The sequence below is a fragment of the Anser brachyrhynchus genome (assembly GCF_964034855.1).
Source record: "Anser brachyrhynchus genome assembly, chromosome: 2".
Lineage (NCBI taxonomy): Eukaryota > Metazoa > Chordata > Aves > Anseriformes > Anatidae > Anser > Anser brachyrhynchus.
The window spans coordinates 45,851,330-45,877,745 of record NC_137695.1 but is presented as its reverse complement, the minus strand read 5'-3'; the positions used below and the strand labels follow the sequence as shown (position 1 = coordinate 45,877,745).

Here is a 26,416-nt window from a genome sequence, read left to right as displayed (position 1 = left end):
GGGCTAAGCCAAGGCTTGCTCCAGGTTGCAGAGGTGAGACTGCAACAAATGCATGGATGGAAGGCCCTGGCTCTGAGCAGATGTGCTTGACAGAGCCCTGCAGGTCTGCAGCACCCAACTACATCCCTTGGGTTTACCTACCCATGGGGTATTGTGATGGAAGGGCATCTGGTTTATCGAGCCTCATTATTGTACTGCATTAAAATGGTTGCTGATGAGTTAGAGCTGCCTCCTTCAGCACGGCTCTCCAGCTGCACAAACAGAACACGGCTTACCCCCAGGAAGCACCCGACTGCTTATTCAGTGAACTTTCTCCCCTGGGATTGTGGGTCTTGCAGTCACACCTGGTATGCAGATGTAAACGTATCTCTATCCTTTCCAGAGTGAAAGAGGCACTATAGACACACTCCCATTACTGCTAAGTGGCATGGACATTTCAGTCATGTAACATCAGTACAGAAAATCACCAGTAACATCAGTACATTGTTTTTTTGGAATAGAAAGGATGAGCTGGAGGACTCCTAGGGTAAGATTACACTTATTAGGTTGTTTATTCCCCTTTATATACAGGAAGTGCCATTTGCCACAGGGAAAATACAGTTTATCACACCATCCAACCTCCTTGGCTGATAGGTCTTACTTGTACCTGCAGCCCTGGGCTGAGAAGGGGGAGTCGCATGTCAGTGGAGGATATTCCTGGCGTCAGAGAGCTCTACGAGTGGTACTCGTCAGGCCGGCAGCACATTTGGTCGTAACATCCACTGCAAACCTTTAGCTGGCTGCACTCAGCCCCACTTTCCTGTTTTCCCCATTTCATTGCACAGTTAGGGAGCTCCCCAACACAGACCACGTGAAACCTAGGTGCCTTCTCTCTTGTGAAGGTTGCTGGTTCAAAAGTAGTGCTTCCATTTCCTCAGTCCTGCAGTTCTGAGGACTGCTCAAGGCAGCAGACTAGCAGGGAAGGTTATTTTCTAATGGGCGCTGTTTCTTTCTCATCCTTCTTCAAAAACGTGTTAGTAAATCCTGCTTCTGTGCAGAAAGAATTTTACACTGTGCTCAGGAGGCACTTGAACTCTCGTCCCACTGATTACTGTGCAGGCAGTTTGCCATCTGATTGCCCTTCCCACACACAAATTGACAAGAGTTGAATGCTTGTTTATCATCATGAAAAAATGAAAAAAAAAAGGAAAAAAAAGGAAAGGAAAAAGTTTTGATGTTGCATCATGTCCAAAAGAAGGTGAAAAGAAGTACAGCATTAAACTTTTTCTCTCCAGAAATGTATTACTTGTGAATTGCTGGCACACAAAATCCTCAGTCACTTCAGCTGTGCAACATGCTAGATAAGAAAAGCACCAAACCGTGGCAGCAGGGCTAGCGAGCATCGAGGGAGCCCTCTTCTCTGTCTGGAAACATCCATCACGACTCGGCAGTCACTTAATCTTGCTGTGTGCCTTGGTTCTCCATCTTTAAAATGGGGATAAACAGTATTTTGCTACTCCCTGGGGACTTTGGTAGAGTAGGCACCACTGCAGGGTTGTCACAGTGTTTAGCAATTGGGAAGTATCACTTTTCACATTTTGAGACCCCTTGCTCCTGCTGGCATAGAAGTCTTTGTTGGAGCAGCAGCATGTGGGCCCAACCAGGAGCCACAAATTTAGCAGTACCCCTGTGGGGTTGCTGTTTTCCATGCTGGGGAGGGAAGGGAAAGACACAGCAGTCCCTGTGTCAGTGGAGATGAGCAGCCACCTTCAGGGAGGGGGACACCAGCGGGATGGCATGCTTGGGGGATTCGCTTCTGCTCACACCGCCAGCTCACTGCTCAGAGGGCAAGAAGTAAACACAAGGGCAGGGCCTGCGTGTGAATGCTGTGGGTGGTTGTCTGCGTCAGTTTTGGGGGTGAACGCCGAAATTCTGCCCAGTTGCCCTGTCTGTGCTGCATACAGCCCCTCCTGCCCACACACAGAGACACACACAGACACCACAGCGGCGAAGCAAAACGGGGACACAGGGTTAAAAAAAAGAAGCCAGGCGGGACAGCAGCTGACCACGACGGTTCACGGCGCTTCCCCTCGGCTCCCTGCCTCACACGGGCAGCCCAGCGCTGACAGGAGCCGCCCGCCCGCCGCAGCCGCCCCGCCCCGCCGAGCACCTCCCGCCCGCCATCTCCCTTCCGCGGCGGCCCGGAAGGGTTTGGGCGCCGGGCCGGGCGGCGGCATGGCGGGCTGGGCGCTGCTGGCCCGCCTCGGGGCACGGCTGAGGGCGGCGGGGGCGGCCGGCCACAGGTAGCGGGGACAGGCGCGGGGCGGCGGGGAGGCCCGGGGCCGAGCCCACGTTTCGGCCGCTGGTGGCACCGACCCCGGAGCCGGGGGCTGGCGGGGCCCCGCTCCGTGCGGTTCGGGCAGGGGAGGGTGGCTGCGGCCCGAGTGCCCTGGGGCTCGCCCGGCTGCGTTTGGGGTCGCCTCCGCTGGCCGCAGCTCGTCGCCTGCGTGCTCTTGTCCTGGCATGGCCGCGAAGAGAGAACAGTGTTTAAAGAAGCTGAAGGGCCCGCCCTCAGCTTTAACGTCGTTCCGGGGAATATGAGGGCACGGAGATTAAATTATTATTATTTTTGCAACTGTGAGGTGGCTTAGGATTTTGGGGTGCCTTTTTTCTGCAACACTGCTGTTTAATCCTTAAGGGTATGGTTAAATGCTCCCTTTCAGTTGTACTTGCAGAGGATTAGAAGGCTTTGTCCAGTTACGGCAGTGCTGCAGGTGTTCAGCAGTGAGCATTGCACGGGCAAGTTGTCCAGAGTCCCTGTGTCCTGCCTCCTGCTCACAGCAGCGTGGTCAGTGCTGAGGCCAGACCAGGCTGCTCAGCACAGCGGCGGCACAGCCCCTCTGGCACCCTGTCCCAATGTTTGGCTGTCCTCAGGCTGAACGCTTCTTCCTTGCATCAAATCAAAACCTCTATATTTGGTTTATACTTAATCTTCCGTTCTCCTGCCTGCACCTCAGTAAACATGGCCTGGCTCTGTCTTGTCAGTGATCTCCGTGTAGGTATTGGAAAGGTTAGGTCTGCCTTAAGCCCCCTCTTCTCCAGACTAAACAAGCCCGGTTATTGCAGCCTGTCCTCTTAGGGCAAGCACCCTAGCGCTGCAGGAGCCATGCTCCAGCCCCTGACCATCTTTATGCAGCACTGCCGCACCTGCTCAGTTAGAAACATCCCTGCTGTTCTTGAAACCCAAAACTGGATTTAGTATTGGAGATGTGGTTTGCTCAGAGAGCTAAAGAGAGGGTGATAATCGCTTTCCTTGATTTCCTGACCAGTCCAGACACACTGGCAGCTTTGCCCTTGAGCATTGTCAGCTGTGCTCTCCTGTTCAGTTTTATTCACAATCACCTACTCCTAAGATCATTGATAAAGATATTAAACAGGATAAGTCCTCACACAAATTCTTACAAAACTCTGCTTGTAGCTGGCCTTCTGGTAGAGCGCAGATGGTTGACGGTGGTTGAATAGCTTACTACCGTAATTTCATTTTTTTTTGGCAGTACACTGTATTATGTAATGATATAATCTTGTAGTATGTACATTACAAACATACATGTTATGAGTCATTATTTGAACTGATCAGACACTTAAACTTTTTCCCCTCACTGGAAAGGGGGCAGCTGGGCCTTGTAGCCAGGCATGGCAACGATGCAACATGGTGGCACGAGCATCTTTCTGAAGAGAATGTTCAGTTCCTCAAGAAGACAACTGCAGAGGAATACAAAGCACAGACAGCCAGCAAGCTCTGCCCTCTAAAGGATGAGCCGTGGCAACTGAATGAGTGGAAACCAGGTAAGAAAGTCTCTCATCTGGAATAACAAAATTACGATGAAATTATTGTTGTTGCACTGTTGCATTCAGTAACACTGGGGTTCTGTCTTATATTTCACTCTTTGCTGTTACCTCAATCACCTTGCCCTCTGCAAGGCACAATATGTGCCTTGTTACAATTTCTGTTGTCATTCCTGAGGATGTTCTCTAGGATTTGCAGACTGTATCACACAGTTGTTTAATGTCAGGTGATGTGCCCCTTTTAAAGAGTCAAAAAATTCATGTGTTCTAGTCCATAAGACTTTGGAGTCAGTGAATAGAAGTGGGATGTATTCTACGACAGGTTTTTCTTCAGCCCAGCAATATTTACAAGAACACTTTCAAGTTCATACATTTTACATTTCTAGGAGGTCTTTTTTGATAGGTTCTTTTTTTTTATTATTTTGTTGGCATTGAGTGGCACTGAAACTGACCAGGTGCTGATTTGGACTGAAAGCTGAGTTTCCACAAGGTTAAGAACTTGTTTTAAATGCTTTTTTAGAGAACTGATATATTACACTTACTTACTAAGAAGCATGTTGGATTTTTCAGGCTTTATAATATTTATTCTTTATTTTAAGTGTTCTATTTTTCAAGCTCTGGGCCGTCAGAGGCCAGACTTGACAGGGTGCTTTTTCTGTATGGTTACAGTGTCAAAAATATGCAAAGGTTGGGGTAGGAGAAACCTACAAAAGGAAACATTTTAATAGTTGTTTCGGTTCTAGGATTCTGCATGGGTGTCATGATTTCACAAAAGAATGAGTCTGAAGCACTGATTGCTTTAATCTTAATGATGAACTGGTTTGCGTGCTCTATCAAACAGAACTGGAACAAACAGAACTTTACTGTTAATAGGATTAAAAACAATGAACAGGTTATTCCCAGCCCGCCTGCAGCGAGTCAGTGATGTTTTCTCTCCATCCTCAGCTCTTTAGGAAAGGTCTGAGCTGATGAGACTTCGCAGGCAGTTCTGTAGGTTATTACTTGGGTTCTTTCAAATATTAAGTGTGGAGTTGTATCTGTCTTTTTGTCTGATCTACAGATTCCGTCAGAGTTGGTGTTGTTGCAGTAAAACTGGGAATGATGCCAATATGGACCAAGTCAGGAAAGAAGCATGCTGTCACGCTACTTAAGGTGAAATAAATCATGTAGAATTTCATCCCCTTTGCTGTATTCAGATCATTAACCAGAAGTTTCAGGCAGAAGTGAAATTTATCATTTTACGTAGCTGGAAATTATTTTAAAAACAATCTTTCAGCCCTGCATAGCACACTGTGCCTATTCTGTTTATTTGCTAAACTTTCTAGAAGTGGTCTGTCTTCTGCCTCGAGTATTCAAGTGCTGCAAAACTGTACGTGGTATACCTTGCTCAGGGAAGATGGGAGGACAACATAAAGTTGGGTTTTGCTCCCTAGCTTTTCTTTTTTTTTGTCACGTGCAGGCACTTTGGGATTAGTTTCACTCTGGTTGCTGAGCCTTTGTACGCCTGAAGCTATTTCTTTGTAGTCTCTGGCAGATGTTCACTGTGATGAAGCTGTTTTTCTCACCTGTTGCTGCCATGTGACAAACAGGGGCTGTGAGGACACCAGGTTTACAGGGTGAGGGAGTTGGAGTCCAAAATGTATTCTCTTATTGTATGCTTTGCAGCTACATGCTGCAGGGATTTTGCACATCTTGCATGTAAAAGGTGGCTCTAGGAGTTTATTCAATTTCTAGCATATTCTTGAAAATACAGTTTGCGTTTTAGGAGTAGTTTTTTCCTAAGATAAGCCTTTAATTGATTGGGAAAAGAGTGTCTGTGGTAAAAGGGTAACACACTGCCCTATCTATGCCAAATCTTGTGTTACGTGAATGCAAATGAAACAGAGACAGGCTTTGTTTGACTTGTCTTGACAGCACCTTACTAGGTACTCAAACCGTGCACATCTGCTTATACTTAAGTAATCACTGTTTCCCTTTTTCTTAAGGTGCAAGACTGTCACGTTTTAAGGTACATTTCAAAGGAAGAATCAGAAGGAAAAACAGCTAAGCTGCTTGTTGGAGGAAAAAATGTATCTCCTTTTTTTGTAAGTGAACTGCTCTGGGTGTTTTTGTTAGAATTGTTGTTTCTCTTGTGGTTACAGCACAACAGCAGCATGAACAGAATGTTTTGGAACAGATCTTTTGTCACATCCATCCTTCCTTGTTTCCCTACAGCTAGTCTTGATTATTGGTTAAGAGAATAGCAAGAACAACTTTTTGAAGTTCTTGTCCCCTGGTTCCCCAGGAGAGCTGTGGGTTTAGGAAGTTGCTGTGATGAGTAGTGTCCTGTGCTGGTAAGAGTCCGAAAGGCTTTTAGCTGTGTTCCTACATCTGTGGAGGGGCAATAGAAGACGCACACCTTAATGACCTGCAGTGAACTCATTCACCTTCATCACCTCTTTAGATGACAGTGTCCTATAGCTCACTCTTCCATACTGTTTTATTAGATGTGGTTGTAATTCTTCCACAAGTCTGTTGAGATTAATAATTTGCATATAGTTTTACTGATGAAAGAGCTCAAGACCAGTTTTCAGGAAGATAGCTTCATGATTGTAGCTCATCAACAGTGATGTCAAAACCACTCAGTTGTTTAGACATCCCAAACGCCTGATGTGGAATTCCCAGCCACCTTCAATGGCTGTGGCTGTCTAGCAGAGCTGTCACTCCTGACAAAGAAAATTGAATTATAGATCAAAGCAGGAGCAAAGCTTTCCCTCAAAGGATTGCCGTTTTTGTGATCCATTATTTCTATAAAGTATCACTTTTCATTTCTTGCAATATCCTGAGACTGATTTGTTTGATTTAAGCACGAAAAAATAGGGCTTGTGGTTATTAACCAGATTATCTCAGTTTGTGATTTTGGTCTTTCAAGGACATGTATTCCCTTTCTTTCAAACAGAAGGTTTTCCCAGAGCCTCTAAATAAGTCTGTGTACTTGTTTGTGCTTTAGGGGAGGTGAGGGAGTTAGAGCTTTTTCATTTGGTAAATGTTGGCTTTTACGGGGTATTCTAGTGATATCTTTTTTGAACAGGCTCATGCTTTAAGGTGTCTTCCGTTAATTCAGTGGATTTATGCCATATTTTACCATCATTGCTTCTGGTTTTTGTGTCATTTTGGCCCATTTCTACTTTCCAGGTGTGATGCCTTTCCTGGAGAAATTACATTAGGGCTTTATCTTTCCTGTAACCTTAGTTTAAGATGTGCAACAACTATAACAATCTAATAATTTTCAAGTTTTATTTTGCACAGTAGACCTCATACAATTTATCTTTTTGTGAAAGTGATATTAGTAGCGATTCTTTGATCGTCAGAGTCAAAATGTGCAGTGAACAAGGAGGAATAGAAACTATATATAGCTGAGCTAACTATGCGAGAGATTTTTTTAGTAATTTGTGCTATGTCAGTGATTTTCTTGCATATAATTTTTTCCAAGTTACCACCTGTTAATTTGGTTAAAGATAGGCTTATTTTAATAAAGAATTTGACTAAATACCATTGGGCAAATCTGTGGTGAGGACCTAGCTTAGAACAGAGCTCTGTGTTATCATCATCTCTGTATAAGCTACATAGTTTCCAAGAAAGAATTTGGCATGCAGTTTCTGAACAATTTTACTTGCCAAGATACCAGCAAGTGATGTATTTTTCTGGCGTAGCTCAGGTTTGAATCCATGCTTTCCTATGTTATCAGTCTTTTTATGTGTTTCATTTCTCTCTGAAGTGTCCAAATACGAGAATTAAAAGAGAGCTGAAAGATGCTGTATTGTATTAGCGTAAGCAGTTTATCTTCTGTTAGTTCCTCGTAGGAACACCTGTCTTCCTCAGACTCCTCACAGCAACTGATTTTTTTTAATGAATTCAGTCTAGTGATTCCCTCAGTAATTTTACTAATAAAGAGTAACTCTTGTATTTGAGTGTCAAACTGCTTTTTTTTAAAAAAGAGGTATTTGTATCTTATATCCGCAATATTTTTTTTTCTTTTTAGCTTGATGTCAGCCCATTACAAATTGACAGAGGTTTTTAATGATTTTTAATGCAACATTATTCTCCAAAGTACTATTCTGTCAGTGTTGTAACAGCTTTTGCAAAAATATTTTCTTTCCTTAAGAAAGAAGAGCATATTGATCATTTTCCTATAATGGAAGATATTGTTGGTATTTTTTTTAAAACAAGAACATTTGAGAATTGGTTCAATATTATTATTTTTTTTTTTTTTTTAAGTATTTCCTTGTAGGAAGGTTTTAGTAAAGACTGCAGTGTTTTGTTAGTAGAAATGCATCCCTGTGACTTTACTGCTTGAGGAAACCTTGTTGCTGAAGTAGGATGGAGAAAGGCTATCGTAGGGTGTTTTTGACGAATAAGCGATTTTCACCCTTTGATTTTCATCTACTTTTCTTCAACTGTAGTAGCTCTTTCCAGGCACTCCTGCAGAGCCCAGAGCTCCACTCGATGTTGTCCAAGGAGGGAGTTTTACATAGCAGTGAAATAAAGGATGGACGTGGAGGCATTTATAGAGAGGGAATCTGCTTTATTATTCATCCTCACGTATGGTACTACAGTTTAATGCAGTTGTCTCACTGATGCCTCAAATTTTTCTGATCTTTTGGGAGATTTTGTATTTAATTGAATAACTTTTATTTTAAAAAAATGCTATTTGAAGTGTTTTTTACTGTGAAATCAAGTTAACAAATCACTTAATAATAATAAAAAAATAACCTTCAAAGACTTTGTATCCACGTTTCCTCCTCAAGTAAGGACAGATCTGTAAAGATAATAGTTGTGTGTCTAAGTCAGAGGTGCTTCATCATCTTGCTTCCTCATTCTTCACAAAGCTTCCCCTTCTCATAACACTTTTTTTATACATATATATTTTAAAAACGAAGAACAACGTGTATTTTCAAAATAAATTAAATGTTTTAAAGGTTTCCAGGTTATTTTGCCTGAAAATGCAAAGGGTTTTTTTTGTTGTTGTTTGAGAGAATTGCACAGAACTGTTGAGAAGTGAACCTCGGAGATGTGACTACCCGAGTGTGACAGTATTGTCAGATGCTGAAATTGCTTTCTAGAATTCGTTTGAAGAAAAATCAGCTGCATCACTTTTTCCTGCAGCCTCAGTTTTCCTGCACTACTGTTTCCATTGGCTGGATTTTCTTAGTGGTCAGCTGTGCTGTGAATTGTCTCATTTAAAACAGCTGAGAACAGTTTTTTAAGTGTTTTTAACTTTATGTGAGGGTTGTGAGTTTCCTAAACAAGGGCTCTTCTTTTTCAACAATGCTTTGGCACTGAGTGTGCTTGCAGTATCTTAAAAATACATGAATTGTAAACTTGTTCTTTATCCTTTTTCCCTTTTAGTCCATTGAAGCTAGATTCTCTTCTGTAGAAGTTTCTGCAAGACTGGGCTTTATTTGTCTGGTTTTGTTAAATGGAATAAATGTTATTTGTGGTGCTGTGGAACTAAGTCATTAGCAGCTTTGAAAAGGGGAAAATGCTTTTAAATGATTATGAAACTCTTTTCAAGAGTTAAACTAGTGAAAAACACGCATATATGTTATGTACATTCTAAATGATTGCTTGCTTTCTTGTGATCTTGGAAATCTTCATATCTCTTGTCTATATGATGTAAGCAGGGTAATTACTTGACAGAAAACAAAATGCGGACCTGGGATTTTTGAATTAATTTTATATAGAGTTAAAATGCTACTCTCGAGATAAAAATGTAGTATGCTATGTCTATCTGAGTGATGTTGGCAGTCTGTAAAACCACTTTCTGTGCTATGCTGATCACAGAGTATTTTAAAATAACTTTTTTTTGTGCTTTTTTTTTTTTTACAGAAATCAGAGGCTGCAATGGAAATTTTTAAAGAAGCTGGAGTACCACGGAAGCAGAAAGTTACAGCGTTTAATGTAACAGATGATGCCATAATTAAACCAGGTAGTTTTTTGATTTACTGAATGTTACATGTATAATTAATGCCTGTCACTTCTTCTAGATCTAAACCCAGTTAAGTTGATTTCATTCCTGTTTTGTATGGAAATTGCTCATTTCTTATTTCTTTGTCATTGAAGAAAAATAAGCTTTTTTTTTCTTGGGAAAAAAACTAGAAAATGAACTTCATTTTCTAGGCGATATAAAGTAGAATTTCTCCTTTTTCCTAAATAGTATGTTTCCATTACTTAGAGAATAAAACTAACCCAAACTAGCAAATACGGGTGTTGAGTGAAGAAATAAATATTTGTAACTTTAACGTGCTTCTTGGGAATAAAGCTGAATGCATTCCAGAAGTTCTCTGGTTATCCTTATGAGAGGAGCACCAAGGTGTTTGCGCTGTGTTTCTCAGGAGCCTAAGACAGCAGTTTGAGATTTGCTGCTTCTTCCTGCATTCAGAATTGTGGCTGACTGTTGCCATATATGATGCTTTTTCTGGCAGTTTGCAAAGTAAAACACAGTAAAATGCGTAACAAATGTCCTCGCTGAAAATCAGTATCAGAAGTTAAGAGACTTAATTAAAAAGTTCTTTGATTTTAGGTGTTAGTAGCTTTTGTATATAGGCTGCTTTTATTTTGTACTTTTTGACAGTTAACTGTCAATATTTTGACATGAGTTATATATGGTAGGAGATTCTAATGTCTTGCATCTTCATTTGATATTAGAGAAGGCTCTTGCAAGAGGTTTTTAAGACAGTGTGGTAACTGATAAAAATGAAGTCTGATGTGTAGAAGTATGGGCTAATTAATTGAAGCAAAAGCTTGAGATACAGCAGAATTGCAAATTTTCAACAAATTGGTATTTATTGAAAACAATAAAAGAGCATATATTTTGTCCATAGCATGCTTAATGTACCTCATATTATATCAGTTGCTTGCTGCTAACAGGCATGCTACCCCAGGTTTGTATGGATCATACAAACAACATTAAATAATATGAGGAATTTATGCTTGAGATGTGACTCAGATGAGTGATGTCACTGACGTATGGTAGCATTAATTCTACTAAAAGGTAGTGTGTAGATAATTCCCTGTGGTTGTATTTCTATCTTCTGTCTTCAGTTTGGAAACACTCTGTCTTGAAAAAGAGGAAGCATTGTAAAACTTTTTTTTCATTTAAAAAACATCCACTTTGTGGGGTGCTAGTAGATACAGGGGGAACACGTTCTGTTTTCTTGCCAAGTTTGTTTATTGTGAGTGCCTTAACTAATTAAGTATTTTGGGTTTTGTTTATTTCGGTGTCTGGAACGTTTCTAAGTACAGCCCAAACTCTTCTTTCCTACGTAATTCAAATTGGGCTAGTAACTGAGAAATGTGACTAATTACCAATTTCAGAGTGTCTAGTTTAGTCATTGAGGTCTATTAAAAAAAAGAACAAATAACGTGTATATAAAAAACAAAAGTTTGCTCCCTTTCTTGTGACTGCAGTCTGCTCTGGATGGTAATGACTGGAGAGTGATTTGAGGATTTTGGCACTTGGTTAAACGTGATCTGTCCTCTTCTTTTGAAGGTACTCCTTTGTATGCTGCTCACTTCCGCCCAGGGCAGTTCGTGGATGTTACTGCAAAAACGTAGGTTCCCAGCATTTTAATGCATATGGCTCATCTTTCACAGAGGCTGGTTGATTTATTTTTTTTTCTCTCTGCTTTGGCTTGAGAAGAGCTTTATGGCTATCAAAAGCTGAAATACAACTGCGAGGGGGGAGTGGCAGAATCTAGAAATCTGTTCACCCATTGGGTCAAAAATATCAGATTATCTTTCTTTGAGGCTCTTCAATTTCAACACTGTTGGTAAACAAACTCTTTTAGGGCTGTGGTTGTCTGCCGCATGCACATGATTATATCATTGGAGCACTTGATATACAGCTTGAGAAAGAGGTGCTCAAGCTTAGCACAGGTCAGGAAGTCTACAGTCTGCCTGTGGTATGTGGAAGCAAGGAATAAATGCAGAAGGGCCTCAGCTCTCAGAAAAGCTGTTTAATTTTGATTTGGGGAAGAGATGAATCACGATGACAGCAGAGCAAAAAAAAATAGAGAATACATTTAGCAGGACAACAGAACTGTCAAATTCATGTATTGTTTTCTCTCATATTCCAGCTCATCTCATTTGCCAGCAACTGCTGATATCTTTCACTTTAACGTGGGAGGAATGATTTCCTCTCGGACTGCTGCGAATGCCAGATTAGGGCTCGAGTGGTAGAGGGTGTCAAAAGAGTAGCTGGCATCTTGCCACAGAGACTCGTCATGCCTTGTTTGTTACGTGCATGATTTCCACTGCCCAAGAGAATTGAGAATTCCTATCTCCATGTTTTAGTGAAGTGTATTTTGGTTGCCTTGTGCTACCAAGATAGTGTTCTCCATTTGATGTTTAATTTTTTGTGTAATGGAGATAATACCAAAATGGCTTTGTTGAAATACCATCCGTTGTAATTGTCTCACGTGTCATACTTACAAATGTCTAATATTATTCATAGAGCTTTGCAAAAAGGGGGAAACATCAGCTCTAATATAGCTCCACCTGAAAACACTTACAAATGCATCTTATTTGGAACAGGAGGTCAAGGACTGGAATTAGTGTTTTTCTATGTTGAATTTGCTTATGTAACACTTCAACCTGGTATATTATTCATTCAACTTCTAAATTGTGTTTAATGAACAGCCTATGAGAGACAGTAGCTTGTCTGTAAAGCTAAGTACTGTATCATCACGAGTACAGGCATTTCATGCAGAGTGAGTGTCACACTTTGTTAATGCAGAAGATCCCTGTTTTTGTAGAAGTATTTCCAAGTGCCAGGAAAGTTTCTTGGCAATTGAAGAGATACTGGTAAGCAGCCATAGGGTATTGATTTGAATTTTGCAATGTGTATTGGAAGTACTAGCAAGCTGAGAACAGACGGGGTTCCTGGCTATGTTTGATGAGTCCATCCCATCTTTTAAGTCAGTATTTTTAATCTGTATGGATGATCCCAGTTTGGAAATTACCTATTTGTTTGTACCGCTGATTTTATTTTAGTAGTATATTGCATGTAATCCTGATGTACAGGTACCTAGTATAAAAGGAGAAGAAAAAATTCTTAAACAAAAGGGTCATGTCAGGATTTTCTTTATCAGATTTTCTTTCCTGTTAATATGATCCCCTAATCATCCCAGTCTTTCTAGATCTAATTTTATTTTTTAAACCTTTTTCTGCGCTTTATTCCCATTCTGGTTTCTGCTTTTTTTTCCTTAACTACCAATTTTTTGGAACACTGCATTTATCATTATATTACCTTAATTCTTGGGCAATAATTAAATTATTTGAGTACACTCCAGTTTTTCTGTGGATCTTTTAATTTATTCAATGCAATTTCGTGCAGTGTTGCTTAGTCCCATACTTGGGTGGGGTTTTGTTTCTAATTATTTTTCAAAGTACCATATACATCATTCTTTGTTACTGTACATGTAAAAAATACAACTTTTACAATGTCACAAAAACATCCAAGGAATGCTTTGTTGAAGGGTAAACAAGTAAACAAGTTACCTAAGAGTGATTACAGCACTGGGCTATAGCGTTTGGGTTGCACTTTGGGAAAGAGATGAGAATGTACTCCAGGTTAAACTTACGTTCTGAACCACACTGAAAAGGAGCCAGCTTCCACCTGCTGAAGAAAGAGGGAACCTGTGGAGGTTTGGTCTGCAGGCTAATATTAGCCTTTGTGTATTACTTTTTAGAGTTGCATTGAAGCCATAGGGACATTTTGAAAAGCAACATAAGAGTATTACGCTGAGTCATAGCAGGGAGCAACTTCAATTTTCCTGATTTAAATTATTATGGACTTAAAAGCCAATAATTCCTAAAAAGTTCTATTGCTGCTAGTAAAGTTTTTAGAAATATTTTTACATGAACATGTTCTTCAAATTTTTAAGATCAGGAAACTTGTTTTTTGTCAGAGAAAACAACAAAGTGTGCAATGCTAGAAATCATATAAATAATCAAATCAATACCGTTCTTCATAGTGATGTTTATTGTAATTATTCTTTTTTAAAACTTCAAAAAAAAAAGTCATTTGAGTGAGGAGATAGTGGAATATAAAGTGAAATGTAAATTTTTTACCAACTCCTGATCTAGATGAGCAAGATACCTTTTATATGCTTCCTTCTGCTGAGATGAAAATCAGAAATATGGTCCTTAGAAATGAGTGAGCTTTTCTTAGTTATTGTATTTTAAACAAAATACTAATTCCAGAAAAGACTTGATTAGTACCTTGATTAGATTTGGTTATTAAAATGTTGAGTGGGGTTTTTTGTTTGTTTTTCATAGGATTCGCTGCTTTTAAACTTTCATTGGAAATGCATTTGCCTGTCTTTTGAAATATTTTGACTCATTTATTCCTCTGAAAAAAAAAAAACACACAGAAAGAAGAAGGGTCAGTTAAAGATGTGTACAGTTTGTTTTTATTTGAAGTTGCTTAATTTGTTCAGCACAGTATGCGTAGCTTTTAAAACACTCACAGTAGGCAGTGTGTCTGCAAGCTGCCAATCTTGTTTAGTGATTTTTTTTCCTTAATACTCATTTTCAGCAATTTAAAAGTCCAGTCCTTAAATTTCATAGCTATTTTTAATTATAAGACTTGCCCTTCATTTCAAATATGTCTGAAAGTTTAGTGCCCTGTGTGGGACAGGAGTAAACTTCAGAATTAATGTGGCCTAATAGGTGGTTTTAGCCCTAGTACACTTTGAAATGCACAGCACAAACCAGAGTTGCTTCTCTCATGGGCTATGCTTTTGTGATGTCTTTGAGTTGGCATAGTAGAGGCTGCTGCCCAAAGGGGAGGTGGTGCTGGCGTCCACAGAGTTCCTTCTGCCTCCTGGTGCTGGTGTTGGCCTTGTGAGTTGCATGAAGGAAAAGGTCTGTGTTAAAGTATCCCTCTTCTTCGTTGTCTTGTATTTCAGGTGTTGCGTGCCTCAGTTCTTTTCTCCCTCAGTAGGGTGAGCTTCATTACTGGTACAAAGGCAACAAAAATGTGAGGATGGGAGGAGGTGGGACTGTGCTTTGCGTGGTAGCCTGAATGCTGGATGGAGTTTGAGTTGTAGTTGACTACAACTCAAAAGAAAGTTGGCTTTCTGCTGCTTCATGGCCTTTTTCATGAGCATTTCAGGAAACCAATGAAACATCAGAAATGTTGCCACTCCCAAAAAAAAAAAAAAAAGCCAGTGGTAGTTGTCTTTGAAACGTGCAAGTGGTGATTCTGTTGTACTTAGTGGCTTCCTTGAGCTTTAGTAGGCTAACAGACTAATCTGAGCCTGAAAGTACATTCTACAGTTGTCTGAAATTATTTGACTAAATAGTTGGGATATTTTTCCTCTACAGTATCTAACTGATTGTCCTTTAAATGAGCTGAATTTGAAAAGTTAATAGCAAACTGAAGTGTGGTTTAATTACAGTGCTTTATTTCAGTAGTTCTCTAAATGATGGTTGGCTCATTAGCTACTGGCATTTTGCTTCTGTCAAACCTGGAAATTGAGGTTCTGTACAAAATTGTGTGGTTGACTTGAATAGCTGCTTTCCAGCAGGTGAGACTAGAACTACTGTGTCTAATTAAACTCTAATTCCACAGAATGATTATTTTCATTTCATTTAATGTTCATGTTAGTTTTCCATATGCATGATTGTTGCCTGTGGTTCCTTTATGGGACCCAGCTAATCATGCTTCAATGGAGCTAAGTAAAGTAAGTGACTAAATTCCATGTATTACAGAAAAGTGGTGTTATACATATCTATACATATCAAGTCTGCTAAAGACAGACCTGATGCATACTTGTTCCAGAATGAAACAGGGCTGTACTTTCTTCTTATAAATTATTTAATTGACTGTATGTAATTTATAAATCTTTCTTTTAAATCAGGATGTTGATTGAGAATCATATTGAATGGAGAACTAATGTTCAAAGAATCAGAAGATAAAGTGTATTTGTAGGTAATTCAGAGACCTTCATTCAGTTCTTCACACAGGAAAAATGAAACTATTCTAAAAAAAGTACTGAATAAATATGATGAAAGAGTGTTAGGAGTTAGTAAAGCTTTAAGTGGTATGTAATATTCTAGTTTCACAATTGAGATCTTTCTTGACCTTTGCCATAATATTTCAGATATTGGAGACAGTTTTTGTATTCCAGATTAACCATAAATGTCTAAAGACATCCGTTCATCAGCACGCTCTTTTTTCAGTCAGTCCATACTTACTATATATTTCCTAAGCCTTCAGTATTATAAACTCTGAATCTTTGTTCACATTAAAATGTGAATGTAACTGTGATTACAGTTAATCACAGATAAAATGTGAATGTGAATGTGTGTGTAACTGGAAAAGACCAAAAAGTAGTTCAGCGTTGTCTGTTGCTTAAATCATTAAACACTAGCAACTCTTATCGTTTGATATAATCACTCCTTTTTGAAGATAGAGCATTTGATGAAGTAAATATTTTCTCAAAATGCACCTCTTACAAATATTAACCATTTCAAGCAACATTGCTTATTTATGTTTTATTGAAAAGTACAATTTATGGGATTAAAAGTTGCTGATGTTTAAGAACAAACCACCTGAATGAAATATTGAGGTGATTCATGATGTCAGGGATTTTGCTTCTTGATTGAAGTTGATAGTCGTGTTTTCTCTTGAAACGGTAGCTTTAGCTGATTGTCTGGTTTTCTGTGAATTGCAAGAACGTTTCTGCAGCTGAAGAATTAATCATGCCCCCAGTCTGCTCTCTGGTAGCTGCACAGCTGTTGTTATGTGACCCGCTTGCAGTTTGGTTTTGGAGGGTTTGCTGATTCCATCTTCCAGCTAGAGACGCCAGGAGTAGTCTACTTGGAAAACGTGGCCAACAGTAGATAGCTTTGAAGAAGTAACAGTGGTTTTGCAGAGCAGATACAAGTTCTCCTATGGCTCTAGTTTCTGTTCTGTATTTTCAAAGTTACTAACATCTACAGGTTGCTGAAGGATTTAAAAAAAAAAAAAAAAAAGCCACTCAAACCATGAATGGAAGCAAACTTTTTCCAGCCTTCAACGTTCAAGCTACGGCTTGCTGGCTTGCTTGGTTTTTTTTCTTCCCTCTTCCAATAGTTGCTGCTTACTGTGACTACAGGCTTTTAAAAAAAGCTGATTCATGTGTCCCTGATCAGGGAGCCCTGCTCCTCCCTCTCACAGATGCCCTCAGCTCCCTGTTACGTCCCCCCACTGCACCAGCATCTGTTGGTCTGAAAAAGTCTTGCTGGTGGAAGGCACTTGCACGACTGGTCAGCCAAAGGAAGGAATCACTGCTTTAATCGTGTTCTAGTGTTCCTTAATTAGTGGTAGGAAATGAGCAAACCAAATTCAGTACTATCTAACCAAAGATATTGATTTTAGACGCTAGGTATCTTTCTGCTGTGCTGAACTTAACTGGAATGGACTACTAGGTTCAGACTAGGGAAGGGGAAATCCAAGAGACAGATGCTGCACAAGTCATGTTTCCTTAGGGGTCTGTGGCTTTAGAGAGTCTTCCCAGTTGTGGCTGCTTTTAACTGTATTTTTAATTGCTGTAGGCAATGAGGCTAGCCATCACAGGAGAATTATTCAAGTGGAAGAGGAAAGAATCCGATTTTTCTATATGTGGATGTTTGCAGCATTTGTACGTTTTTCTCTCTAGTTTTTAATGACATTACTTTTGTGATTAGGGGAGTAGGTAAGGTGTTGTCCATATGTCCAGCACGGAGTATGCGTGCTTGTTCCCAGTTTTATTTTCCTGTGTCTAACGCTGGAACTAATAGGACTGTGGCACTGCAAAGTGCGTTAGCAGAGATAAAAGGATTTCTGTAAATTGGATCATCTCGTAACATTAATTAATCAGTGCAGTCACAAACCCTGTGGACAGACTTTTCCTTTTGGAAAATGACAATGTGGGTTTAAACACACACTGTAATCTACTTTTCTCATGCAATGGTGATCCAGATTTTCCTATCGAGCCTTTGCTTGCAATAAATTGAACTCCAGAGCCAGTAATGATATTTGCTTGAAATATTAAGGCAGTGAAGATGCATTTATTTTGTCTTAGAGCTTATTTGTCAGATGGGTCCAGACCAAATGTGTTAACTGCTTTTATTACACACACAATTGTTTTCAAGAGACGAACCTACTGTAGTTTGGAAAATAAATGGTCCTTGGCTTATTTTGATGACAGTCTAAGCAGCCTTCCCTTCTCTCTCCTGGTGCGTACCGCCTTTCATTAAGTTTTGGTATGTGTTGTTATACAGTTACTTTTCTTTGTTTGGTGTTCAGTCTTGCTATTAGTTAAAGTTTCATTGTAGTACTATGTACAGAGGACCATCACAGCAAGGAACGTTTTTTATCAGTCTTTTTGCATATTTGACTCCCTTCTAGTGCTGCTTATTCTCTAAAGCAATATTGAAATATTGTACGAAAATATGTTTGTGGTATAAAATACAGATATTTTAAAAATATTTTCATGAACTTTGCTAAAAGTAAAAAGATCGTGAGCCTGACTGAAATTGTTTATTGCTAGAACCTTTATTTTAAGGCTGACTAACCTAGGTTTATTTCTGTCTTCTTTTCAGAATTGGTAAAGGATTTCAAGGTGTCATGAAAAGGTGGGGATTTAAAGGCCAGCCTGCAAGCCACGGCCAAACTAAAACTCACAGACGCCCTGGAGCAATATCTACCAATGTGAGGATTCTTATTTCTTCTCACTTTCTGATGTAAATATTCTTCTGTGTCTTTAGAACTAATTACTAAAAATGAATTATTTCACAACAGCAAGCTGTTACCATCTACTCTGTGGTAGGAGAGAATCCCAAATGTTTCAAAGGAGGTTCAGAAACCTGTATAGTAAACAATCCAGATAGCTGTTCTTGTATGTCTTAATTTATGAATATTTATTGTTGGTAAGTAACTAATCAGATGTTTTAACTGAGCAAATTGTGGTATCGTACTATAGCTGAGAGAAATAGTCTTAAAATTTCAAAGAGAGTTCTAAAAATCTTTTATCACAGCATTTATACATTGGAAAGGATATACCCTTCGCTTTATACTGCAGATATTATGCTATTCTTTGAAGAAGTAGTTGTTGTACTGTGGAACCCCAATTCCTTTTATCGCCTTTCCTGGTTTGTGTAGCTGTTTAATGAACTCTTCCATCCCCAAAATAGCTTCTTGGTTACTTAGCATTTTTAAGCAGAGTACAGAATATTTTAAAGTTTCAAGCTATAAACAATATTGCTTTAAAAGTTCTTTGGAACACATGCTTCAAAACTTTGTCCCTGTAAAGCTTGCATAAGATATAGACTGAATGAGGAGGACTTTTTTTTAAATCATTCACTACGCAGAATGAAAACCAACTGAGTCACAGTACTGAACATGAATTGTCTGATATTTTCCAGTCTAGTGTTGACCACCTCACGTATTTTTGTGATCCTGCATTGTGTAGTACAAAATCTTGTCCCTAGAACTTGTTGATTTCCTGAAATCAAGACTTGCGAAAAGTTAAATAAATAAACATAATTAATAATTAAGAGTGGTACAGGAGACTGAGTCAAATCCCTGGGTAATGCTGTAGAACTGAAAATTATTTCGATTATTCCTGCCCCCTCCTTTTTTTTTCCACACTTGTTCTCCAAGTTATACTCAGCCAAACAAAAATGGGATACAGAAATTACACAATAGCAGGACATGTATTTTTCAGAACAGAATTTAAAATGACATGCTTTTAAAAAAAAATAATAATCTGTTATCAGTATAAAACTTGTGGACTGGAGGGAAGGGAGAAACTAAACTACAGTATATCTTAACTTTGGCAGGGCTGCTCTGGAGCCCTGTGTGGGCATCCACAAGTATTTCAGGGGAATTTGTCAGTTGCTACTGACTGTGATGTAGTTGAGAGTAGTGTTTTGACAGCCATTTTAGAGAACTGTACCTTTTCTTGTTTTTATCTAAATGAAAACATAGGATGAATGAAGATTTTGATCTGTATCTATAACCATTACATATTAAGAAAAGCTAGAATCCCTTTGTAAGTAATAGTACTGTAACAGTGATTTTTATGATTGAGGTCAAGTGTTTAAGATAACAAATAGAGTAATACCTAGCATCCATCAGGTAAGGATTAGCATTTAAAATGCTAATCAATATTAGATGTTTTCAACATTGTAAATACCAGCATATTTTCTTGCTGTAACACTCAGGTTTGAAAGTACTGCTTGCAGTTACATAATTTTGGGGCCTGTTTTTATCTAGAAAGCTGCAAAAGTTTACCGTGGAAAGAAAATGCCTGGTAAAATGGGTAACATCTACAGGACATCTTTTGGGCTAAAGGTAAGTACCAACCATACTAGAATGTGCATGAGGTGGTTGCATTGCCAAACAATGGACTAACCATCCCTGTTGCGGAGTACTGTCTGTCATTTGTTAGAGGTAAGCAAGTTGGAAACACAAGAGCAGCAAATATGTGCTCCTGTCTTGTGGCTTACGAAGAAGGTATCTAACTCCCTTTGTGTATATACAGTCCTGGGGACTGGGATTTCAGGTGACGCTTGCACATCTCTTGTGTTTTTCACTGTTTACCTAAACTTCTGCTTTGCTGTAGAAAAAGCATTGGGCCTCTGGCATCCTACAATATATGTTTTTATGTCAAATGGGTCGTTCAAACCCAGATCAAGTCTAAGTTGTCTGAAGCCATCCTTACTTTATTGTGGCCTTTCACTTTCCTGTGTGAAAAGGGGACTATAGTTTCTGTTTTGATTCTGACGTGTGCATACCTCCAGGAGTTCTTGGGCTATTACACCCACTATTCTTTCTCTGCAGGCAACCTCTGTAGTTTGCACAAAAGCATATTAGCCTCCAGGTTCTGAAAAAGTGTGCTGCTGCTCTCTAACTAGAACTTATGTTTCATAACAAGAAAATGCGCATATTCAGTTGAGCACCTCATAGAATTAAGAAATTAACAAATGGTTGCAATAACATTTGCATGAACATATTTGTCTTAATTTGTCACATACGAATTATACAACAGCTCTTGCTGTTAGAGGGGAAAAGAGAGTTAGGAATTTCAGTTGGAGTTATGCTGAGCGAAGGGCTGACTTAATCTGCCTGACCATGAGCCCTTTAAAACTGTTCAATGTACTCCTGCAGTAGAAGGCTGTGCACTCAAAATAGCATGTAACCAAATTTTGTGGCACATCTAGGTCTCTGAAGAACATTGTTCTTCTTCAGAATGCCCCCTCCATTTAATCAGTTTGTGCTTTGCTTGGCTACTGTTTGTAAAGCTGGGAATAGTCTGTAAAATGAGCTCGTTGTTTTTTTGGTTTTTTTTTGGCTCCTAGGTGTGGAGGATCAACACAAAACATGACATTATCTATGTAAATGGCTCTGTTCCAGGTCACACAAATTGTCTGGTGAAGGTATGTTTGATAGTTTCAACTTATGTAGTATCAGTGAATGCTAAGCTTTTTACAGCTCTCTCCTTAAAATAGGAAAAACATCGGTTCAATGCAATCTTCATTTCTTTTGGGTTCAATCTTTTCCTATAGAATTAAAGCAAGTAGGATCATCTCTGTGGAAGGGTGATTAGGAGCAGTGGGTTACTGCTTATTCTAAACAATTTGTTCATAGCTTTGCTCAGGGGTTGTGCATGTAGCATATGATAAGCCAGTAGTCACTGGACCCTTATGGAAAGTGCTTCAGGGCTAGGTCCATCCCCTTTTAACCTGAGTCCATAGTGTGTTGGTGAGATCAACAGAAGGTTATTTACGGGCTGTATTCACGAACAGAATACAGAAATACACAGCAAGCGCTGCTTTAAAAATTATTCAAAGCATTCACATACACAGTGGCAGTTACCTTTCTAAGAAGTAATCGAGAAGACAGCTGGAGTTCACAATAATGATATGAGTTCCCTTTGCAATCAGTATAAATGTATCAGTGTCATCTTCTGTGACATTTTACAAAATTAATTGTTAATTGCAAATTTTATGGAGATTGTTTCAGGATTGTCTATGAAAAGCTGGAACAGTGAGAAGTAATATATACCCATCAAAGCAAGAAAAATAGTGCTAAGTATTTTTTTCAGAATAGATGTTTCTTCTAATTAAGTATATTCTACATATCTGCAAACATTCTTTGGAATTTTTTTTCCTTTCTGGCTTAACGGATTACAGGGCATCAAACATCTTTAGTATCATTGATTATAAAGATTGTCAGATATACAGATATATGTATAACATATTGTTTAAAATCCTCAGAAACATTGTAGGGATTTAAATGGTCCAAATTTTGAAAAGTTACAGAGTTCAGAAAGTTCTGATATTTTGAACCAGTTTATTACGTTCTTGGCATATTTTGCTATGAGCAGTCTGTTTCTGCTATGTATTTTCTAGCTGTGGAGCACAAGTCCACAGTTACTGGGCAGTAAGTAAAGCAGAGCTGCTTTTAGAAGAGGTGATGTCTTACAGAAAAATGAAGTTTCTTTTTATGTCTCTCTCATTGGAAATAAGTCCTTTTTTCTCAGGGAGGTGTCTCTAACTTGATTTGACAGTCATGTCCACTCCAAGCCCGGAGAATACATCACATATTTCTTTCCCAAGATTTCAAAGTTAAAATGAGTTAACAAATGTAGAGGAGAAGTTTTCAGAGTAATTTTTCTGCAGAATTCCTAGGCGTGATGTAAGTGATGTAGAATTAAGACCAGTTTGACTGACTTTTCATCTGTATATCAGACTGAATGACCTTTTCTTCGACTGTGTTCTAAGTATCTTTGCTAACCCTAAGACATGAAACTGGTATGTAGCTATTTGTTAGTCTGAGGTTTAATTATGGATTGGTTGTTGGATAATATTTAACTCGTGTGTATACAAGCAATATAATATAGCTGAAAAAATGAATAACATTTGATGCCCTGTCCTTTTTGCTTGATCTTACTGGTACTCTTAAGCAAGAACAAACTTGTTAACAGGAGACTGGGCCGAGCCATCTGAGCATATCCAGTAAACTGTTGACATCTGGAATATGAAGAGGATAATAGACTTTGATTGTCATGGCAGTCTGCTGCATTACCATCTAAGTGCTTGCCATTTCTAGTGGCAATTTCCATTCAGTTCACTCACCATAGATGTTGACTGGAACTTTACCCTAGTATCAGAAGAAAAAATGCCTTCACTGCCTTTTTTCAATGCTTTTTTTTTCTCATTATTAACTAAGTGACACAAGGCACTTTTCTTACTTCTTTGCTAAGTCTCTTTTGTTTGACATGTAGAATCTGTGTTAATTGTATTTGCAAGTTACCTTTTTGAAAATATTTCAAGACATAGTTGGACTTTTGCATTGATAACTTTGTATGCTTTTTGGCATACACATTTCAGAGTTGCAGCTAATTCCATTATTAGAATTGAGGGTTGAGGATCCATGGGAAGAATTATAGGGATTTCATCCCTTAGATCTGTCTGATTAACATAATATAATATTTGGAAGAATTTCTAGCTAAAGTGCTACGAACTCAAATTTTCATGGGTTTTTAGTTTTAAATAACCCTGTATTTAAATTTTAAGTTTTTAGAAATTGCCTCCACTCACATATTTGGTGATAGGAGGGAGTATGTGGTTAGCAACAGCTTATTGAAAATCCTTGAGCTGGTGAATCCATTCTGTGTTTTTTATTGTCCTTCATAAGACACATGAATTACTGGAGTTGTTTTACCCTGCTGGCAGCTGAACTCCACCACAACCACTCTCTCACCTCCCCCTCCTCAAAGGGGGAGAAAATGTGATGGAAGGGACTCAAGGGTTGAGATAAGGACAGGGAGATCACTCATCAATTGTCGTCACAGGCAAAACAGATACTCAGCATAGGAAGTTTGATTTATTGCCTAACACCGGCAGATTAGAGCAGTGAGAAACTAATACTAAACTGAAAACACCTTCCCCCAATCCACCCTCATCTACCTCCCCACCCTGAGCAGCACAGGAGAATGGGGAATGGGTGCCGTGGTTGGTCCATGGTGCTTCAGCTCTGCCTCTCCCTCACGGTCAGCTCCCCGTGGGGTCCCTCCCACGGGATGCCGTCCTTCCCGAACTGAGCCTGCGGGGGCTGCCCACAGGCAGCAGCTCTCCAAGAACTGCTCCCACACGGGGTCCATCCCCCAGGAGCAAACTGCTCCAGCACGGGTCCCCCACGGGCGGCAGCTCCCCCCAGACCCCCTGCTCCTGCGTGGGCTCCTCTCCACGGGCTGCAGCTCCGGCCCGGGGCCTGCTCCTGCGGGGGCTCTCCATGGGCCGCAGCCTCCTCCAGGCCACATCCACCTGCTCCACCGGGGGCTCCTCCACGGGGTGACTGCAGCCTGGAGATCTGCTCCATGTGGGACCCATGGGCTGCAGGGGGACAGCCTGCTCTGATCTGACATGGGGCAGTTGATGGGGTCTGCTCACAGAGACCAGCCCCGCAGCCCCCCTGCTACCAAGCCCTTGCCACGTAAACCCAGGACAATTACACATATTCATTTAAAAATATAAGGGAAGATTTTTTAATATATCTCTGAAGAGGAAGATTTAATTTAAAAAGCATATGCCGCAATACGGTACAATGTGTGTTCTCTAATTTCTTGGAGAAAACAAAACCTTCATTTAATCTTGCTGCTGTCATCTGTGGTATTTTTAGCTTGTTTTGAGCCTTCCTTCCGTGGTGTTTTCTTGTTTATGTACAGACTTTGACTTTCTATACGTTGATATATGGCTGTTTGTATCTGTAGCTGAGGAGAGAAATTACAGGATATTAGCTTCCATTATTACTGTTTGTTCCACTAAATACCTGCCTGAAACTGTACGAGTAATGTCTAGGGGCTGTGGAACCATCTGTCTTTCAGCTCGAGAAGTGGAATATCACATAATACTCTTCTTCTCTGTGCGTGCCTCTAAGAGGAAGGCATTTTTTGTTCAGTAACTGTTCGTTGTTGCCTGGTAACCATGAAAAGCACAGTGCACCTTAAAGCGTATATTTGTTTTATGTTATATATTTTTGGAAACTTAGTGCATCAGCACTGTATCCAGACGGAGATGAAGCACTTAGATTTTTCGAGTTTCATCTTCACCGTAGAAGGTGCAGAAGACTAGGATTGATGGACTCCTGGTTTAATTAGGAATCAGGTTTAGTTTGATGTTGCATGCTGAACCATGCAGTTAAATTACTGACACAAGTAATGTTTCTAGCCAACTGGAAAATTAATCAAAAAGGCTGCTTTAGGGTGGATTTCTGCCTCAGTGGCAAGGTCTGATAAAATTAAGAAAATTTAGGAGTATTTTAGTCTGTACGGAACTTCTCTGCTCTAAGTGTAGCATCACAGTGAACATTTGTAAATTGTGTTACGCTGTTGAGATCACCTACCTCTTGTGATACCTATTACTCTTGGTGTATCCTCTTAGGTTACAGGGCTTAGAGTTACGTACTGTGGTGCTCATCGTCTAGGAGAAAAACGCTGCTAGTTTTGTTTTTTTCCGTTTGGAACCTTATGTTGCTTGATTTTTTTTCTCCCCAGTAGATTATCAAAAAGTTCTCTCTTCAGTTATCATTCCAAGGAGAAGCATAAGACTAATTCCTTTTTTAAAGGGCTGCTTTTTAATCGAGGTGATACTGTAATATGGTATAATACAGGATGCTATAGTTTAGACTTGATAATGTTTTATGCATGTCCTATTTTTAAGACACCTCATTTTCTTAGTATATGCAATGTTGGTTACTAAGTTGCCTTTTTGCAAGCTAGATTTAAACTTGAAGCATACCATTGCTTTAGTGTAGTACTGTGCTTGAGCTAAGAAACTTCTAAGTCCTCGGCTACTGCTTTTTTCTTCCTTTTTTTTTTTTTTTAAGAGAAGTCTGTAGTAGTTCACATCCTACTTATCTCACTGGCCAGTATTGCTGTCTGTGTTTTTAGCTGCTGACACCTGTGTTAGGTGTGCAGTGCTCAAATTGAGGATGTGTAGGAATAGTATGATACCTTGACTTTTTTTGTGTTTCATGTCCTGGACCTTGATAGAGTGGTGTAAGGGTTTTTTTGTTTGTTTTTTAAGACAAAATAAGGCTGATCATAAATTGGCTATAATTATTGAAGTAAATTTTCTGCCTAACTTCAAAAAATAGCATAGAAACTGAGCTGGGTAATGTATGACACTTGAGATTATTTCTAAAACTGAGTGTATTGAAACACATTTTTCTGTCTAGCAAACAGTTTGCATTCTTGGCTGTGGTTGCTAACACAGCCCGAAGCCCTGTTAAACAGCAAATGTGAATTGTGACTTCAGCGTTAAGTTTTGATGCCTGTTTAAGACCATGTTATTTTGTGTTGATAGATTTCTGAATTTGTATATACTACCTATTTTTCCTGTCAATATATGGGACGTGCATACATGCACATTAAGTATCTGCAAAACTCTTTGACTGTTTTAAAGATCTAGTGCCAAAATAATGATCAGGTCCAATTTCAACTTTCTCACATGTTTTTCTCATTTACAAAACTTCACAGAGAATATACTGTAGCGTATTTATACTACTATGTAC

General features: G+C 39.4%; 1 protein-coding gene across 1 annotated transcript in view; it reads left to right on the top strand.

The window, feature by feature from the left end:
* The first annotated feature begins 2,124 nt into the window (after window positions 1–2,124).
* MRPL3 (mitochondrial ribosomal protein L3) overlaps window positions 2,125–26,416 on the top strand; it is a 28,274-nt gene continuing 3,982 nt past the window's right edge. The window contains exons 1-9 of the mRNA XM_080581754.1: window positions 2,125–2,282; window positions 3,647–3,825; window positions 4,886–4,977; window positions 5,811–5,909; window positions 9,694–9,793; window positions 11,357–11,417; window positions 18,439–18,547; window positions 20,114–20,191; window positions 21,199–21,276. Of these exons, the coding sequence (XP_080437880.1) occupies window positions 2,215–2,282; window positions 3,647–3,825; window positions 4,886–4,977; window positions 5,811–5,909; window positions 9,694–9,793; window positions 11,357–11,417; window positions 18,439–18,547; window positions 20,114–20,191; window positions 21,199–21,276 (864 nt within the window). The 5' untranslated portion in view covers window positions 2,125–2,214. The remainder of the gene's footprint in view (window positions 2,283–3,646; window positions 3,826–4,885; window positions 4,978–5,810; window positions 5,910–9,693; window positions 9,794–11,356; window positions 11,418–18,438; window positions 18,548–20,113; window positions 20,192–21,198; window positions 21,277–26,416) is intronic.